The sequence below is a fragment of the Malaclemys terrapin genome, chromosome 8, assembly GCF_027887155.1.
Source record: "Malaclemys terrapin pileata isolate rMalTer1 chromosome 8, rMalTer1.hap1, whole genome shotgun sequence".
NCBI lineage: Eukaryota > Metazoa > Chordata > Testudines > Emydidae > Malaclemys > Malaclemys terrapin.
Window position 1 is genome coordinate 75402872 of NC_071512.1, and position 15824 is coordinate 75418695.

General features: G+C 40.3%; 1 protein-coding gene across 1 annotated transcript in view; it reads right to left on the minus strand.

Annotated features, from left to right (window-relative positions):
- Positions 1-11591: 11591 nt before the first annotated feature.
- The window catches only part of TLCD4 (TLC domain containing 4), a 97749-nt gene continuing 93516 nt past the window's right edge, over positions 11592-15824 (minus strand). The window contains exon 8 of the mRNA XM_054038346.1: positions 11592-14082. Coding sequence (XP_053894321.1) covers positions 13936-14082 — 147 coding nt within the window. The 3' untranslated portion in view covers positions 11592-13935. The remainder of the gene's footprint in view (positions 14083-15824) is intronic.

Genomic DNA, 15824 nt, shown 5'->3' on the forward strand with positions numbered 1-15824 from the left:
CGGGGCCTACGGAGCAGTAACGGGCCTTGTGCGGCGCCCCGCCCCCTCTCCTCGAGTGCGCCGCTGAGCTTTGCCTGTGCGCGTGGGGGTCGTGCTGCGGAGCGGCTCTAGGAGACCCAGCAGCCGGCGGGAGGTATTTTCTCAGACTGCTTGAAAAAGGAGTGTCGTGTAAACACCTCCCTTTGTCCCCAAGCGGTGTCAGGCTGCGGCCAGCCCGGAACAGCCGCAGGGGTGGTTAGAAACTGTAACGCCTCATGTTAAAGGGGCTGCTAGTTACTTCCCTTAGCTGCGGATCCCCGAGGCCTGACCTGAGTGATCCCTTCGTTCCCCTCTGCCCTTTTTAAAAATTGTGTTTACTGCACAGCTGGATTTCCTGCCCTACTAGCCTTTGATTTTGTTTTCAGTCTGTAATACCTAATACACCACTTCATAATCATTTAGAATTGGAGCTCCTTCAGCTTTCGTGGAAGCTGGAAAATGACAGTACTATTCGTGGATTTACAAAGGTAGCCCAGCCCCTATAACCTAAAATAGCCGAAGAAACCTCTCATTTGTGTAACTGCTTCCTCGGCTCTATTCCGTTCTCGCAGACAAGTGGAAATGGGCAGCTTATTTAAAAATGCTCCAATGCAGATCGAAGCAGGAGAGGTTGACGCAGACTTTTACATAAGGAACCAATTCTTCCCCTTGCATTTAAGCATGTAGCATGAAAATTGTTATGATGAATTGGTCAACTACTATTTCTTAATTTAATAATTAGGTCACTACTATGATAGAGTAACATGTAAAGTGTAACTGAACATAGTTACATTATCACTAGGAAATCAAAACACATTACATTGCTAGTGGCTGAGGGTACAATGCTATTCTACTACATTTCAGATGAAGTTTCAGGTTGAGAAAGAGAGATAGTATTTACCTTATGTTTATACCAAAGAGAGATGCCTATTTAACAATGTAGTAGTAGTTATAAAAGTTACAAAAAATACAAGTACACAAGCCACAAAATCTTGTGCTGAAATCAACACACCTGCCAGTTTAGGGGGATTTTTTTTGAGGCAGAGTTTAAAAAGAAATGAGGGCAGGACCATGTGGGAGTGCTGCATTGAGCACTTAGCATTTTAGATGCCAAAATATTTGTCTATGGAAGAAGGACACTATTCCAATCACTTTCCTGCTGGTGAAAAAGTTTTAGTTTAAAGCAGTAAAGAGAATTTAACTAGATGATGCATTTTACCCTATATAGTTAAGTGTGACTAGTAACAGAATACACCAAAAATAGCTATAGAATATTCTGGTTCTAGCCTTACTAGCGGTCAACAGGAATGACCAGAGCGCTCTCATTTAAGAGGCAACTTTCATCCTCGGTTAAGGCCTCCCACTAGAATACATTTGTTTTGAGGAAAAATATGGAACAGTCATGACCTACTTCATTGTGTATGGCAAAAGAGAAACACAAGTATTACTCATCTACTGGTCCTATAAAGAGGAAGCATGGATGTTGTCTCAGAGGCACTCAGGAAAGCCTCTTCCTTAATACCAAATCTCTCTCAATTTTGGGATAGGCTCTCTTACCTAGTGTAGTGGGTGACTTCTTTATGATTCATGTAAGGATCAATGCCCCACCAATTGCTTTGAAATTTGCCAAAACATCTGATAATGTGATTATGTATGCCAGGGCTCAGATTCAGTCAGTACTCAGGCTACTACCTATTTCTCCAGAATCTCAGTATTCAGTTTAAAAAAATAGATTAAGGCTCTCACTGTTATGACTGCACAGAAAAATTAAAAAATCTGAACTCTATAAATAGTACAGAGATGTCTACTAGAGCCTACAGAGAGCCTGGAACAATAACTCAGAAAGACATGCACTCCACATTCATCTCAATGAGATGTTCACTCAGGCTACATCTACAGACTTCTTACTCCTGGGGAATTCTGCACCACTGCGCGCACACACAATTCACGTGCCCTGCAATTTTTTTTTCTCTGCAGAAAATACATTCTGCCAGAGAGGCTCTGCAGTTATGCCTTTCGCTCACGCGGGGCTGCTGTGGCACCAGAACAGAGGCAGCTTGCTTACCACTCACAGGCCTTAGCAGTCAGTAGCTGATAGGGAGAGAGCAGAGGCTGCATTCCTTACCGTGCACTGTCCATGGGGCCAGGTGAGGAGGCACAGGATATTGGGGGCAGGAGAGCGGAGCACAAGGGGCTGCTGGGAGGTCACATAGACTGGGGTTCAGAAGGGCTATTGGGGAGACAGACTGGAGCAGGGACTGAATAGGAGTGGGATGCAGGGGCGGGGGGGGGCAGAGCCACATGGGGACTGGGGGTAGCTGAGTGGGGGGTTCTAGGGACACATGGGGATGGGGGGGCAGGGAGAAAGGGACACATGGGGACAGGGGCAGATGGTGCCTGACTGAATGGGAGAGGCTGGGGGTCAGCTAGGGTCTGCATGGGCAGAGGAACTCCCCAACTCCCTAACAATCCCCCCCCCCCCCCAAAAAAAAAACCCTGTTCATATTTCTCCCACCAACACCCAACAACCCTCACTTTCACTCCCAGGCTCCTTCCCAGAAATTACTTCCCTTTCCCTCAGCTCCTCCATTACCCCTGACTCCCCAACATTTACACTGCTTCTGAGGGGTGCGGGAAATATGTTTCTGTATTGTAGTTTAAATGAACCATTACTCAAAGTTCTGTATTAATATACCTAGTAAGGAATCTATTTGTCAAAAAACATTTCCTGAATCTTTTTTTGTTGTCTGTATTGTTACAGACATAGTTGTTGACAGGTATTTTGAAATAAATTATCAAAATAATTGAAACTGGCGTGATTATATTGTGTTATTTTGACAAAATATGCAGAATTTTAAAATATTGTGCACAGAATTTTTAATTTTTTGTCACAGAATTCCCCCAGGAGTAACTTCTGTTGGCATAGTTATATTGGTCAAGGGGTGTGAAGAGGTGTGATCCCTGATTGACATATAGCCATGACAGCAGAAGCCCCTAGTGCAGGTGCAGTTATACCAATAAAATTTGCTTTTAGCAGTACAGTTTGTTTTGTTTGTAGGGAGCAGTTTCACTATTCCAGTACAAACTGCAGCTTTGCCTGTATAGCTGCGCCTACTGTAAGAGTGCTTTGCTGGTATAGCGTAGTATTCCTACTTCAGGAAAGCACTCCTACTATAGACATTGCCTCAGATTCCTGAGATGATCATTTAAATGTCAACATTGTTAACTATTTTCTTGCTCATGTAAGAAAGGAGCGGGAGGATTACAGATCTGCACAATTTACTGCAAGAGATATCTCAATTTGGTGTCACAAGCAGGTGCCCCCCCCCCCACATCCATGAAAGGGGTAAGCTGAGGGAGCCATCAAATCCTATAGGCATATTCAAGCCTCACCAAGGGGTGACCCAAGCTCAATGAGCACAGTGGAGTTCACAAAGGAAGCATGATTATAAGCAACTGTGAGTAGCATTGCAATTTAGTGTCTCACATAGGTGATTATTTTGAAGATAGAGCTTGAAAGACTACTACCACCTCTTCCCCCTCCCCCCCCAATTTTATTCCTGTATATGGTAAAACCAAGATATGCAAGTAAATGGAGCAGGAAGAGAGGGATATAAAACTAATGAGACTATAAAACTGCCCACCAATGACTTACCAAGGAAAATGGTCAATATACTGCTAGATGCAACAGGAGAAAGTCAAGAAACATGCTTTACACATTCAAATTACAAATATGTTTCATGATCTCCCATTTTTGGTAGGAGTAACTGTCCAATAAACCCATTAAAATTAAAAGCAGTTTGTTTATAAGAAGATCAAGTTCCAGTACTAACCTTGCCAGATTAGAACTTCTCATTAAAAGAACACTGCCACAATTTGAAATGTGGACAGTTTCAAAAATTGAGTTAAAAAGAGTGTCAGGTGTTATACCTACCCAAGTTCCCTTACCAATTGTTGCCATTTTAATCACTTTTAAAAATATATATAAAAGAAAAAGTCTCATCTTTTTTGCTGTGAGGAAGAGCTACAAATACACCAAGGTGAAAACAGACTATCATTAAAACAATTAAACTGTCTGTACAAAAAGTGCTGTCAAGTAAACAAAGTAAAGAAACTGAAAAATCATTTCCCTCTAATCTTAGTTATAGAAATCTTGGGTATTACAAATTTCAGACAGAAGTGTGATTTTTAAGTTGATGGTGTTCTTTTATTAAAAAAAATTAATAAAAGCTCTAATCCCGTAGGATAAGCAAGGGGAGCTAACCTAAAATACTCCACTACACAGGCTTTGAAACAAGAGAATCAGACCTTCATGCTCCTCTCCACTTCCATAAGCATCCTTATTTACCATAAATCTGTCCATTTCTAAGTCACTCTTAATACCAGCAGAGAACAGACTGATGGGACTAGAACGCTATTACTTTGGCCTTTATTATCTGCATCAAGTCTTGGAGTGTGCCTTGCTACATATATGAAAATAGGCTTGACTTAAGTTAACTGTAGCAAACCCATGTTCTACCACTGAAGGACAAAATTTCCTGTAACAGCAATAGACCCTAAATCTCAAGTGTCCTGGTGGTTACAGGGGAGATTTTTAAAGGCACAAAGGACAGTTAGGTGCCTTACTCCCATTTGTGCCTTTGAAAATCTCCCTCCAAAAGCTTTGTTAGACAGGCAAATGCATTGTCATTTGTTGTGAAGTTCATGGTATTTAAAATGAAATTTTAGAGCAGGGCACTCTCCTTTTCCGCCTCAATGAATACCTGTATGAAGTGCTCTAGCAATCCCAATAGATCATTTCCTCCCCATGAGGCCCATGTGGAGTTAAAGCACTGAAATCATGTGAATGCTTGCTACGGTTGCTTGGTAAATCTGGCATCCATCATTTCAATGGCAGCTTTAAGCATACGTATCTGATTTTTCTGCAGCTTTACCTCTAAAGATACAGAAACAGTTAACCCTAGAAATTTGCTATCCTTAAGTGTATTTCAGCTATAAGGGCCAAGTCTGTCTTTCATTACTGAATTCCAGTATAGCACTTTCTAGCTTTTGCAAAACCTCAAACAGATCTTCTCTTTAAAAAGTGAGAGGGAGATTTCAGTCATAATGGTGATTAAGCCCATCTTAAAAACAACAAATAGTGTGCCCACAAATTTGCTTCTTTTGATCTCCTTAGGAATGCCTATTGTTCATGCTACATCAGGCTCTGAGTCAATTTCTACAAATCCCCACATGGGCAACAGCCAAATGATAATTTTGATCATTGCCTTCAGTCCTGACAAACAAGCCCAGAGTATATCATGAACACATAGCTCTTAGCCACCTCAGAGGCATCAGCAAGGGCTTGAAGTTGCCAAAAAATTGAAAACATCTTTCAAAATAAACTCAACCATTTTTAAGAAAGAAATCATCTATTTTGAGATGCAAATAAGCAAACTCAAGGTTGTGGTTTGTGTACTGCACAAATACCACCATGAGAAGTGTCTTGTCTATCTTTGGCTGCATACTACTAGAATAGCTCATATTTACTGCCGTACCATCTTAAATCAGGCAGACAGGCCAGTTTTGATTTGAGCTTTTCTGCAGTAATCCCAAATCAGTTTTTATTCCTTATGCACTACCATCAGCTGTTTCAAATTCCAAGTATATTATGTCAGCAAAGAGAGCATAAGGTTTCCCTTCATGCAGAAATTGGATGAATACTACTGACTCTCACTCAGTTACTGACCTGTCAGTGGATCCACCAGCAAGCCCAATAACTTTCTACATGGATTTCTAAAGACATTTCGCTGAAAGAATTTACATTTGCCTCTATAGAGTCTTTCACTCACAGGGTTATAGTTAGATCAAATGTGCCCAGAATTTTGTGAGTGCAAGCTGCAGAGTATTGCCAAAAGCTTTGACTACATTTATATTTAGCAGCTGTATAAGCACTGTTAAACAAGAAGGCAAACATTTGGCTCTCCTCTCTTTATGTTGCATTTAGTAATAAGAGCTTCTTGTGAGCATAAGAACATAAGAAAGGCCGTACCGGGTCAGACCAAAGGTCCATCTAGCCCAGTATCCTGTCTACCGACAGTGGCCAATGCCAGGTGCCCCATAGGGAGTGAACTTAACAGGCAATGATCAAGTGATCTCTCTCCTGCCATTCATCTCCACCCTCTGACAGACAGAGGCTAGGGACACCATTCCTTACCTGTCCTGGCTCATAGCCATTAATGGACTTAACCACCATGAATTACTCCAGTTCTCTTTTAAACTCTGTTATAGTCCTAGCCTTCACAACCTCCTCAGGTAAGGAGTTCCACAAGTTGACTGTGTGCTGCGTGAAGAAGAACTTCCTTTTATTTGTTTTAAACCTGCTGCCTATTAATTTCATTTGATGACCCCTAGTTCTTGTATTATGGGAATAAGTAAATAACTTTTCCTTATCCACTTTCTCCACATTACTCATGATTTTATATACCTCTATTATATCCCCCCTTAGTCTCCTCTTTTCCAAGCTGAAGAGTCCTAGCCTCTTTAATCTCTCCTCATATGGGACCCGTTCCAAACCCCTAATCATTTTAGTTGCTCTTTTCTGAACCTTTTCTAGTGCCAGTATATCTTTTTTGAGATGAGGAGACCACATCTGTACGCGGTGTTGGAGATGTGGGCGTACCATCGATTTATATAAGGGCAATAATATATTCTCAGTCTTATTCTCTATGCCCTTTTTAATGATTCCTAATATCCTGTTTGCTTTTTTGACCGCCTCTGCACACTGCGTGGACAATACAGGCAAAGTGCCTGATTAAATGTCCTCTGGTTCCCATTGGCTTCAATGGACTTTGGACAAAGACCAAAATAGGCACACAGGTCTTTCAAAATGTTCAGTAACTGATTGCATGGGTAACTGTGGACTAACAGGCACTGATGATGTTCACCTAAGGCAGCAGAATCCCTACTCTTGGATCTCTTTTCCTTTTCCCTCATGCTCACTAGCTTTAAACAAGCATCAGAGGGGTAGTCGTGTTAGTCTGAATCTGTAAAAAGCAACAGAGGGTCCTGTGGCACCTTTAAGACTAACAGAAGTATTGGAGCATAAGCTTTCGTGGGTGAATACCCACTTCATCAGATGCAAGCTTTAAACAGTATCTATAAGTATGTATTTGCTTGTTCTTGCACACTTTAGGTGGCATTTATGTAGTCTCAACATGATCAATCTATACACTCAAGTTAAGTACAACTTAAATTATTTTGTATTGCAGTTAAACCTAAACTGCCACTGGAAGTACAGCATAATCAAGATGTAGAATCTCAGATAAGCATCCTAAACAGAGAATTTCAATAAATAAATTCAATTTTTGGTCTTTTTAATGGCAACCACACAATATACAATAATGCAATTTCTAAGTTCAGTGTAGTGTAGTTGAAGAAGCTGGCATAAGATGGTACCATTGATACACTTGATTTTTTACTTTTACTTTTCCAAAAATTAGTATTTCTGGCACTTTAGAAGCTGCCCAAGCAGTTGTGCTGCCAGGTTTGGAGTTGTTCTAGGCCTATAATCGCCTGACCATATGGCATTCTACTAGATGCCATATTCCTTGGATTCAATTTGATCCTGGGGGTTTGTGGAGACAGGAGTCTTTTCATCCACCAGTAAATATCACTGTGTGTAAATCTCTCTATCCAGGTGGATTTTAATCATAAGAAGGAATCCTCACATGCTCATGTTTTAAAAATTACCACCACCTCACTATTTGAAGCTTCAGTACAGCCTCCTGAAGTCAACTTAATTTCCCTGTCTCTCCCCTCACCTTCTTCCCCAACCTTAAAGTGCTATATTTGCTTTGAACTATAGCTACTCCTTTGGCAGGCTCTCCCCATTCCTGGGCAGTCTGAAAAATGTTCATGCTGCTCTTACACTGTCAGTTCACTTTTGCAGCATTTCTAATCAGACCTCTACTAGATACAGGTTTTGGAGAAGCTGTGGATCTCAAAACCACAATTAAGCTTAGAAAGATGGAGGTGTGGAGAAGATGGGGACGGAAGAGGTGGCAAAACAGTTGTCTAGTACTTGCGAGACAATACCTAAGGCCTGAAAGCAAGAGTGAGGAGCCTTTAAGTAATCTCAAGTCAAGAGGAGATTATAATAGTAGGAGCTCCAGGAGATGTGAAAAAAGACTGGAGTGAGGTGCATGGCCTAAATTAAGGCTGGTGTTTGCTGGGAATGGCAAAGGCAGTAGTTAATTGGTTTTTGCCCAACTGAAATCCAATTATTCAGTTTATTTATACATAGATTCATAGATTATAGGACTGGAAGGGACCTCGAGAGGTCATCGAGTCCAGTCCCCTGCCCGCATGGCAGGACCAAATACTGTCTAGACCATCCCTGATAGACATTTATCTAACCTACTCTTAAATATCTCCAGAGACGGAGATTCCACAACCTCCCTAGGCAATTTGTTCCAGTGTTTAACCACCCTGACAGTTAGGAACTTTTTCCTAATGTCCAGCCTAGACCTCCCTTGCTGCAGTTTAAACCCATTGTTTCTGGTTCTATCCTTAGAGGCTAAGGTGAACAAGTTCTTTCCCTCCACCTTATGACACCCTTTTAGATACCTGAAAACTGCTATCATGTCCCCTCTCAGTCTTCTCTTTTCCAAACTAAACAAACCCAATTCTTTCAGCCTTCCTTCATAGGTCATGTTCTCAAGACCTTTAATCATTCTTGTTGCTCTTCTTTGGACCCTTTCCAATTTCTCCACATCTTTTTTAAAATGCGGCGCCCAGAACTGGACACAATACTCCAGCTGAGGCCTAACCAGAGCAGAGTAGAGCGGAAGAATGACTTCTCGTGTCTTGCTCACAACACACCTGTTAATACATCCCAGAATCATGTTTGCTTTTTTTGCAACAGCATCACACTGTTGACTCATATTTAGCCTGTGGTCCACTATAACCCCCAGATCCCTTTCTGCCGTACTCCTTCCTAGACAGTCTTTTCCCATTCTGTATGTGTGAAATTGATTTTTCCTTCCTAAGTGGAGCACTTTGCATTTGTCTTTGTTAAACTTCATCCTGTTTAACTCAGACCATTTCTCCAATTTGTCCAGATCATTTTGAATTATGACCCTGCCCTCCAAAGTAATTGCAATCCCTCCCAGTTTGGTATCATCCGCAAACTTAATAAGCGTACTTTCTATGCCAATATCTAAGTCGTTGATGAAGATATTGAACAGAGCCGGTCCCAAAACAGACCCCTGCGGTACCCCACTCGTTACACCTTTCCAGCAGGATTGGGAACCATTAATAACAACTCTCTGAGTACGGTTATCCAGCCAGTTATGCACCCACCTTATAGTAGCCCCATCTAAATTGTATTTGCCTAGTTTATCGATAAGAATATCATGCGAGACCGTATCAAATGCCTTACTAAAGTCTAGGTATACCACATCCACCGCTTCACCCTTATCCACAAGGCTCGTTATCCTATCAAAGAAAGCTATCAGATTGGTTTGACATGATTTGTTCTTCACAAATCCATGCTGGCTGTTCCCTATCACCTTACCACCTTCCAAGTGTTTGCAGATGATTTCCTTAATTACTTGCTCCATTATCTTCCCTGGCACAGAAGTTAAACTAACTGGTCTGTAGTTTCCTGGGTTGTTTTTATTTCCCTTTTTATAGATGGGCACTATATTTGCCCTTTTCCAGTCTTCTGGAATCTCTCCCGTCTCCCATGACTTTCCAAAGATAATAGCTAGAGGCTCAGATACCTCCTCTATTAGCTCCTTGAGTATTCTAGGATGCATTTCATCAGGCCCGGGTGACTTGCAAGCATCTAACTTTTCTAAGTGATTTTTAACTTGTTCTTTTTTTATTTTATCCGCTAAACCTACCCCCTTCCCATTAGTATTCACTATGTTAGGCATTCCTTCAGACTTCTCGGTGAAGACCGAAACAAAGAAGTCATTAAGCATCTCTGCCATTTCCAAGTTTCCTGTTACTGTTTCTCCCTCTTCACTAAGCAGTGGACCTACCCTGTCTTTGGTCTTCCTCTTGCTTCTAATGTATTGATAAAAAGTCTTCTTGTTTCCTTTTATTCCCGTAGCTAGTTTGAGCTCATTTTGTGCCTTTGCCTTTCTAATCTTGCCCCTGCATTCCTGTGTTGTTTGCCTATATTCATCCTTTGATATCTGTCCTAGTTTCCATTTTTTATATGACTCCTTTTTATTTTTTAGATCATGCAAGATCTCGTGGTTAAGCCAAGGTGGTCTTTTGCCACATTTTCTATCTTTCCTAACCAGCGGAATAGCTTGCTTTTGGGCCCTTAATAGTGTCCCTTTGAAAAACTGCCAACTCTCCTCAGTTGTTTTTCCCCTCAGTCTTGATTCCCATGGGACCTTACCTATCAGCTCTCTGAGCTTCCCAAAATCTGCCTTCCTGAAATCCATTGTCTCTATTTTGCTGTTCTCCCTTCTACCCTTCCTTAGAATTGCAAACTCTATGATTTCATGATCACTTTCACCCAGGCTGCCTTCTACTTTCACATTCTCAACGAGTTCCTCCCTATTTGTTAAAATCAAATCTAGAACAGCTTCCCCCTAGTAGCTTTTTCAACCTTCTGAAATAAAAAGTTGTCTCCAATGCAGTCCAAGAATTTGTTGGATAGTCTGTGCCCCGCTATGTTATTTTCCCAACATATATCTGGATAGTTGAAGTCCCCCATCACCACCAAATCTTGGGCTTTGGATGATTTTGTTAGTTGCTTGAAAAAAGCCTCATCCACCTCTTCCACCTGGTTAGGTGGCCTGTAGTAGACTCCTAGCATGACATCACCCTTGTTTTTTACCCCTTTTAGCCTAACCCAGAGACTCTCAACACTTCCGTTGAGAGTGTTATATGTAGGCATCTAAAGAAATTAACTCTCCAGGAATTTAGCTTCCTACCTATTATATCCATTTACTATTAAAAAAAATCTTACTTTGATACAATACATACACACAGTCACTTTATGATTGTTAGAACAATCATCTTCATTATCAAGATAACTGGCAGTGTGCACGTAACTGCATATGAACAGAATGTAAGAACATACATTATCACACTGGATCATAACAGTGGTCTGTCTAGTCCAACTGCCTCCAAAAGGAAGATGCAACAAATCACATTTGGAATGATCTGCCTAGTTGCCATTTTTCTTAACCCCTGTGATTTAGTACTTACGTTCTGAAGCATGTGATATATTTATCCTATCTGATGTAATTGTGGGCATCCTCAATATCCATATAAGAGTGTAAAATTTCTTTGAATCCTTCTAAACTCTTTCCCTCAGTGATATCTTGCATACATATGCAGCCTTAAAACATAACCTTAAAACTTAGCCATCACAACAAAATTCTGGCTATGTTCTTCCATAGCACAGAACTATATTTTATGAATGGTGTATAACATGCACAGTTTCTAGCTACTGTACAAAAACAAGTCTTTCTGAAAGGAGCACAAAAATCCCAATCCATGAGGCAGTTATTTTACTAATCACAGCACACTATAATTTTAAAAGAAAGAATCCCACAAGTTAAAGCTGCATTCTCTTCCTTTATTATGAAGTACCAGTTTCTTGTGTACAACATGCAACTTATTGCTTATTGACATTATTGCCTACGTCAATTTCAGCCTACAAAGTCAGTTTACATCAATTTATACAAACTGCAAGGCTGTTCAACTAAAATGTAGAAATACTTACAATCCCAGTGAAATACAAACATATTGTTCATATGATTATTCTACAAGCAAAACCCATAACATTTAATCATTCACATATTCATCTTATTACAATGTATGACTTTTATAATCAAGCCACAGTATTACCACTGCCTTCCTAAATTCTTGAACACTACAATGGTTGCCATACAAACAAGATACATTACAGTTTGCAATTAATAATGTTACCGTGATCTTCTCAGGCAATGCTGCAATATTAATTTTACTTCAAACAAAACTGTAATGAATTAATGGCAGTCAACGTAGCAAAATTTAATTTTTAACTTCACTCTACATATAAGGCATTTCATACTGTATTTACCAAGTTTGTGTTTAGACAAAGACCTATGTAAGGCCTTTAAGGACTCAACCGCAGTTGTCCAAATTGCAACTTTTTTTTTTTTAAACAATCTGTAAAATCAGTTTTGTATTTGGTTAGTTTAAATGTTAATAATTGTAAATAGGTATTTGGGATAAAGATCTGTGAACATTAATGGTGTATATGTATAAATATATTTGTTAGGGAATTTGAATATACGTATACTACACATATGCAATATATATTTATGCCAGAGTTCATTAGTAGCCAAAATCTTTTTTTTTTCAGTGTGCCAATTGCTTTCAGTTACAAATTCAGGATAAATTAAAATAGTAATTAACTTTAAAATAAATTCTTCATTACATTCAGAAGTTGCCTTTATGCCCGTCACACTATATAAAATACTAACTTGCAAACTTTAAAAAACAATCCTCATGCAACTTGATTCAGTTAGGAGAAAGTCCTCAGAGCTCTAATATTTCAGATGCTCAAAAAAGTGTGTTACAAAACCAGTACAATATTTGACAGTCAAAGCCTACACGAGGATAATATACTACAAAGGATTTTGTTTGTGTCCATGTTTTAGATTTCACTTTCCAGGCAGCAGCATATAGCACTAATGTATATTGAATTATAATACGGTTCACATTGAGACAGTAAGGACTGAATTATACTGAGTTCAAAAAATTTTGTTCACAGGCATTTCCTTTATGAAGAGAAAAAATGAACTATTTTTAATCAGGGCCGGCTCTAGGCACCAGCAAAACAAGCTGGTGCTTGAGGCGGCACATTTTTAGGGGTGGCATGGCCGGTGCCAGAATGCCGCCCCTAAAAATGTGCTCCGGCCACCCTAGCTCACCTCCGCTGCTGCCGCCGCTCGCGCATCACCACTCGCCCTCCCTCCCAGGCTCTCAAACCTGGGAGGGAGGGGGAGATCCCAAGCGGCCGCAGCTGTTTCGCGCGTCGCTGCTCACCCTCCCTCCTAGGCTTGAGAGCCTCGGGGGAGGAGGCAGGGCTGGGGATTTTGGGAAGGGGTGGAGTTGAGGCGGGGCCAGGGGGTAGGGTAAGAAAAAAACGGGGCGGGGGAGCCAAAATTGATTTTGCTTCGGGCGGCAAAAATCCTAGAGCCGGCCCTGTTTTTAAGTAGACATTTACTATTATACTCCTGGGTGTCAGGCATCACACTATGACACTGACCTCGGATCAGCCAGGCATGTGAATAATTTTGTTTCCTAAAATCAGTTGCTCTATAGCTACCTTCAGTTCATCACTGGCTGCAGCATGCCTTCCCTTTTGCTATTAAAAACAAACAAACAACAAATTTCAGGGTAAAATGTAGAGAGTAAGGAGGTGGCTAGTGGAGGTTTCTGATTACGACACTTTTTTTTAAAACCCAAAAACATCCTGTGTAATCTGTGTGCTGATGTTATACAATGTTGTTGTAACCATGTCAGTCCCAGAAAATGAGAAAGACAAGGTGGGTGAGGTAATATCTTTATTTCAAGCTCTGATGTAAGCTTGATAGTTTGTCTCTCGCACCAACAGAAATTGGTTCAATCAAACTTATTACCTCACCCACCATGTCTGGTATTATGTCATACAGATATGTATGTCCCTGGAGCTCTACATGGCGCCGAGTGGCACACCACTTCTCTGCACAGAGAAACTTGAAATTGAATCAGGCAGTGACAGATTTCGCTCATTGTTGGGTGAATGTTAAAGTTCATGTAGATCCACCATTTCCAGTTTATTGACATCAGGATCCCACTAGTTCTTTCTCCGTTTATTAATTATTTGATATAATACATAGGTTGTATTATAATGGGTTAGGAACAAGGAATGCTTCTTCATCCTTTGTTGTAATTTGGTGAAGCTGTAGAACAGGCCTTTTTAGGTCCAGAATCTTGACAATTCCCCTTCAAAAGTATGTTTCCGACATATTTTTTCTCAGTGATAAACATGGCCACACTTGAAGTCATCTTGAAGTGACCCTTCTTTTTTTGAACATGAAGCAGGAAAAACAATAGAAAACCTTATAGATTTTTTGATTAATCATTTTTCATTGACAACCTACAAACTGATCAATAGTCATGACAAAAACCCCTTCCATATGTCCGTCAGTGACTGGTAATTCATCATACATAGTGTATATCAAGAGACTGTGTTTACATTCTAAAAAGACCCCACACAATTCAAGTATAATTCTTTTTGTCATCCATGAGGTTTGAGGATAAGAGGGATATATCCCTTCCCTGCTATTTGCCATTCTATAAACGTCTTACTAAGAACATATATAGACTCCTGGATTCTTATGCCTTGGACCCCTTCACTCCCTTTTTACAATAGTGTTGCACTCATGTTTGTTACTTGTGTAAGAGGTTTTGTTTGTTTGTTTTTGCTGATTACAGTAGCTTTTAATACTAGAAAACCCTCTTCAATTTATTTTCAAAATAAATCTAGAAGTATTTTTATTTAAACATTGTCACTGTAAACCATCAGTGGAGAACCCCTGGAAAATGTGGACCATTTTCCGTACCTTGGCAGCCACCTCTCCCAAACAGCCAACATTGACACAGAAATTGAATACAGGATCTGCTGTGCCAACACATCTTTTGGAAGACTACTCAAACAAGTCTTCAATGATAGGGATCTACAAACAGGTACCAAGATCTTGGTTTACAAGGCAGTTGTCATCCCCACCCTTCTCTTTGGGTGAGAGACCTGGGTAACCTACAGATGACATCTCAAGAGGCTGGAGTGGTTTCAGCAGCGCTACCTCAGGAGGATTCTCAGGATCAGCTGGGAAGACTGTATGCCTGACACTCACCTTCTGAAGCAAGTACTTTTCTCTCAATTAAGTCAGGGAAGAAGGGCTCGTGGAGAGCAACAGAAGCGTTTCAAAGACATACTGAAAGTACAAGTTAAAAAGGGAGGCATCAACCCAACAAACTGGGAGGACTTGGCACGGAACAGAACACAGTGGTGCTACACCATACACCAAGCCACAGCTCACTTTGAGGAGGACAGATGTGCTAATGAGACAGAGAAGCGACAAAGGAGGAAAGAAAAGGCACAACACTCCAGCCAACAACTATGTCTCCTCCAAGATTACTCCTGTCACTTCTGTGGGAAAATCTGCAGGGCAAGAATTGGGCTCCTCAGCCACTTAAAAACTCACCAATCAACCCCCTTGGCAGACATCATCCTCGCATTGAGGGATAGCCAAAGAAGAAGAAGAAGAAGAAGACCTTAGATTTAGAGCAATTTTTAATAGATTTAAAAAAAAATCTTACAGAAATTAGAGATTGTTAAGAACTAAGGTCAGCTTGTCTCATCTCTCTGCCAATGGAATATTTTTTGCTATAAAGATATAGTACATTATAGTTTAGAAATTAGGCTGAGAACTTACTGAATTCCTTTGTATGGGCATATATTTGTAAAGACACAGTATGATCCACATGCATAACTTAAAATTAGACTAGGAAAGAAAAACTATTATGGAATTCTTACCACTTTAAAGTAGGATACAGATATCCATTAAGAAGCTCTCTGACATAAGGCTATGAAACTCTGGCTCCTAACCCAATTGAAAATCTATTATAACACACACATCAGGCAGAAAAATCTTTTCCTTCAATAAACATTTTGAAACAAATTCTCTACTCTCTATGTGTAGTATACATAATTATAAGTAGGATATAACAGTACAATCAAATATGCCACGACACATCCAATT